This window comes from Mesitornis unicolor, unplaced genomic scaffold, assembly GCF_000695765.1.
Source record: "Mesitornis unicolor isolate BGI_N332 unplaced genomic scaffold, ASM69576v1 scaffold26343, whole genome shotgun sequence".
NCBI lineage: Eukaryota > Metazoa > Chordata > Aves > Mesitornithiformes > Mesitornithidae > Mesitornis > Mesitornis unicolor.
Window position 1 is genome coordinate 1470 of NW_010172994.1, and position 4663 is coordinate 6132.

The window sequence follows — 4663 nt, forward strand, 5'->3', positions numbered from 1 at the left end:
TAAATAAGACTTTACATTTCCTATTTCTGGAATGTACAAAACATTTTCTAAAACTCTTGCTTGTGAACTTGCGTGTGGTTTCTTTTGCACAGAAGAAGTGCACTCATTGACCTCCCTTCTGATCTAAAATTATTTCCGCCATGTGGAGTAGTAAGTTCCTATGTCTCTCACTGGAATTAGGAGTAACTTCCATCAGATAATTAAGTTAGAAAAGTCACTTCGGTGTTTGGAAATATGAGTGTAACTTGTCTGATTAGATATCATTCTAATAAACAATGGAAAACAATCCTGTTTCTCTTCAGAAAGCAAAGCCTCTCAAAAGTCATTTCATGAAATGGTGGCAGTCTCTTGTCTCGTTCAGAAAATGTGTCTCTTTTCAATTAAATATGTCGTCCAGTCAGGAGGAAGAGGGGTCTGTCCTCTTTTGCATTGGCAGTCTGGAATTCATCCCGCAGTCGGAACTGCCATTCATCTTCCAGCTCTAGCCGGACAACAGTCTGGCGAAGAGAGTTGCGATCTTGACAAATCACACATAGGGTGGCACCTAAGCAAAAGGTTAAAAAGAAACCCAGGTGAGTATCCCTTTGTTCTCAGATCACCCAGCCCCCCCCCCCAACATGCCACAACTCCACCACTTTCACAGCAGGAGTTACAAATGGGCTTGGGAGAAAATTAAGACACTGGTGTAGGGCTGAGGAGAGCTATCTTCAGCTCCCTATTTATCAGGATCCTCTTGTGTAACTTGAGTTACTTAGTATTCATCTAACTAAGAATGCATTCCCTACTCTTTAGGGTAAGGAAGGGTAAAATTGTCAGGTTTAAGGAGGTGGTGATGGGTCCTGGCAGAAAACAAGATAAAGCCCTACATCCATTACTGTTCTAGCCCTACTAATCAATTTTTTGTGGAGTGAAAGCCTCATTCAACAAAACAAACCACAAGTCAGTCACCACTGATTAAGTTCTTTGTGCTTTGCTGATCAGAAATGGTCTCAACATGTCCTTAAAACTAATCACAAATGTTATTGCTTTTCAGATTGGTAAGCTAATGCGCTGGCAAAGAAGAATCTGGTCTGCATGGCTATGGACACAGGTGAATCCAGAATGCCAAAGTAAGAAATACCATATTTTAGTAAGCAATATCAAGTGTCTTGCCTGGCATGCTGATACTGTTCTAACTTGCATGCATGAGTTCCTGGCTTCTGAGAAAAGTGCTCAATGAAGAGGAAATAATACCTAGCCAGCATTCAATAATTTGAATGAGAGATGGTGAGGTAAGTGGAAATGCCTGAGGCAAAAAAAAAGCTGGGAATATAAGAAGAAACAAAACAGGCAGGCCTGTGGTGTTTGATGCTCATGTGGCTGGTTAGAAAATCAAGTAGATTGCCAAGGGAAATGGAGAAATCCCAAATCAAATACACTTTGTGCCACACACTATAAAAACTGTCTGGTTTATGCAACATGAAACTGATTGATAGCCTCTGGTCACTCAGAAATGCAGTACAAAAGCACTGCTTTCATTTGTAGTTACTCTGATAGCCTTGTTAGGGAAACCATTGGCTGATTAAAATGGAGTTATTATTAAGGAGTTATGTATATACACTAGGCATAATGATATAGATCATAGAATCATGGAATGCATTAGGTTGGAAAGGGCCTTTAAAGGTCATCCAGTCCAACCCCTCTGCAGTGAGCAGGGACATCTTTAACTATATCCAACATTCCACCCCACTTAGAAATCTTAGCCCTGTTACCTACCAGTTTACTACAGCACAGAGCCAGCATGATCAAGCATCAAAGATGGGCGGGACATATAAAGACAAATATGAATACATGCATATACATATATACACATATATATGTTATATAAAATAAATTTTTCCCAGGTTCCCAGAGACCAGGTTATATCACTTTCTGTAATAAGATTATTGCAGCTCACCTTTAAGAAAATGAAACTTCTTCAAAAAGCTAGCTACAACAAAGGAGTCACACAGGTATAGCAGGAGACCACTGAATGTCAAACCAGAGGAACTGATATTCAGAGAGTGAGGCCGAGAACTCACGTAGCAAACTGCAATCTGATTGGGAGAGGGGAAAAAAAAGTATTTTTTAAGCTTCTATATAAAGCTACAACTTGATATGAGGCTTGCAGTATTTGCACTTGATGCAAATTCAGACTTGCTTTCCAAATATTGTGATCTTTGTAGTTCCTTCCTAAACATCTCTCTGCTTATTAGAAGTCTACATAAAAGCAAGATTCATAACTATGCATTAGTTGTTACTATTCATTGCTGTTATTATCATCAGGTTTAGATATGATAGGGTTTGAAACCTGCAGTAACAATAGCTCCCCACAACCATAATGCTGTGACCTGCCCAGCACAGTTTATCTACACATGAGTAAATATAGTAACTGTGCAGTCAGACATGAAAAGAACCCTTTAGAAATGCCTAATTTCATTTACATTATGACAGAATTACTCAAGTCAGTAGAGTTGTGCACATACATAAATGCATGAGGTTTTCTCTTGTCTAGTTTGTTTTTATGGCTACTCCCCAAATCCACTAGGAACTGGGAATATTTATAGCACTCCTTCAGGATTTATAAATTTAAATTAAGGAATCTTCTACACAAGGCTTTGTTTCCAAAGTGTCATTGTATTACTTAGCTGGGGTAGACCCTCATCTGGTATAAATCAGCATGATTCAGAGGCAGCTGAGACTCTGGCCCGGGATGCCTATATTTTATCCCTATTCCTTCAATCCTACTGCATCGTATTCCAGCTCAGGTAACAATTCCAGAACCAAATTGAACTCATTTCATGTGCTGAATGGGTTAGAACTGAAAGGATGCAATGGATGAAGACTGTAACAGTACAATGCCTTTCCACAGAATTTTTCCAAACATGGTAGGAACATAGAGCTATAAGAGCTCAGCCAGAAAGGAAATGAAAAGATACAGTTAAAAATGTTCTGGGAGCAGCATATATGTTCTGGTTAAGTAAATCTGGCAAGACTGAATTTCATTTAGTATTCAAGTCAGGCAAAAAGGTAAAAACCATTTCTGTCTCCTGAACAATACCACCTTAATATCACACTTCTATCTGACTTACATTTGAGTTTAAGTATGACCTTGGCTTTAGATCCAAACTCGGCAGAGAGTGCCAACAGCTCCAGAGAACTAATGTCAACTTCTCTCATTCTGACTGTTTTCTCGGTATTTGCTTCCCTGCTTCAGTTTATCAATCAAAAGTGAACTAAAATATTTGTATTTTGAAGTGCTTTCTAAGGGCTAGCTAGTATTTGTAAAACACTCTTGTGGAAGATATTTGCTGTAGGAAGGGCCAAATTATAGCAGACTAAGAAAACACTTCTTAAAGAAAAATGATCTCCATGTTAACTCAGAATCTAATATAATTCACAGACTATATTAGCATTTAGGACAACTCTGGTGGTGTTCTCCATGTACTTTATTTGAAACGTCTAATAATATCTCTATGGGACTAAGAATTTGATTTTAACATTATAGGGATCCAATACCTGATTCTTCAAAGGCTGTGTAGCTATTACTAAGGAATGCATCAATGAACTCATCCAAAACAGAGCCTACACATTTCTAGAACTGCTTGAAGATTATTTTGTTCAGTACCTGTGGTCCTAAGTTAAGGTAACAGTCCACAGAGAGCACTGGATGGCTGTAATTCTTCAGTGAGAGAGGGAAGAAGCGATGGCTGTGATAGTGGAGGTATTTTTCAAGGAGTAACTGAGCAGGTGCTGCCAAGAAAGTATGCTTGCTGTCAGGAGCACAAATGTACTGAGCAGGGGAGATTGAAACTGGAGTGTCAGATACCTATGAGGAAAAAATATTTCCGGTACAGATCAATCCTGATCAATCAAGTTGTACTTACCTGAATTTTGAGTTGCATAAAATATATATCTATTCTACAAATCTAAGATTTATGTAAGAAGCAAAGTCATTCAGCCAAAAAATACCTGTTATCAAAAACTTCTGGAGTTTCACAGAATTATATTCATATTTATAGAGTCTTTGAGGTTTCTTCTTTGAACCCAAAGTACTCCTGCATATGAAGATGAGCAGTTCAATAGCTATAGATAAAAATCTCACAGTGAATCGTTACTTGGATCGTGAAGACACTTTAGGTGTCTTTAAAAGTTTTAGAGGAAAATTATTAAGGAAAGGTGCATTTATGCCAAGAATATTGTGAATTTCAGACATAAATTTTTAAAAACCCCTACATGGCAGACATACCCTATTACTGATAAGTGGTGATGTACCGAAATACCTAAGCTCTCCTGGTTACAGGGTACAAAAAAGGAAAACAAACTTTTAACAATAATGAAACAGAGATCTCAGTTCCCACCTTAGACTTAATGTGGAAGGATCGCTGTCCTCCTACTGTAATTTGTTTTTTCATGACACTGAAGTGATTGAACCTGCAGATGAGAAGACCAGCGCTGTGGACGCGCAAGTTGAAGTCAACATCGTCACACGTAAATCTGGAAAGAGTAAAATCATAGAAGTTCAGAGGAAAGTTTCTTACCACACACTAACAAATACAAGCACTCAGGGTCTTTATCAGCACCGTAGAAAGGACACGCGTCAAACGCACTGACCCTGCACCAGTGCCTATCAGTCAGGGAAAGA

The 4663-nt window shown here is 38.5% G+C and overlaps 1 protein-coding gene across 1 annotated transcript in view; it reads right to left on the reverse strand.

Moving 5' to 3' along the window:
* Positions 1-266: 266 nt before the first annotated feature.
* The window catches only part of GREB1 (growth regulation by estrogen in breast cancer 1), a gene marked incomplete at its 5' end in the record, with an annotated part of 29327 nt that continues 24930 nt past the window's right edge, over positions 267-4663 (reverse strand). Inside the window, 4 exons of the mRNA XM_010180587.1 lie at positions 267-544; positions 1937-2075; positions 3647-3847; positions 4380-4515. Coding sequence (XP_010178889.1) covers positions 381-544; positions 1937-2075; positions 3647-3847; positions 4380-4515 — 640 coding nt within the window. The remainder of the gene's footprint in view (positions 545-1936; positions 2076-3646; positions 3848-4379; positions 4516-4663) is intronic.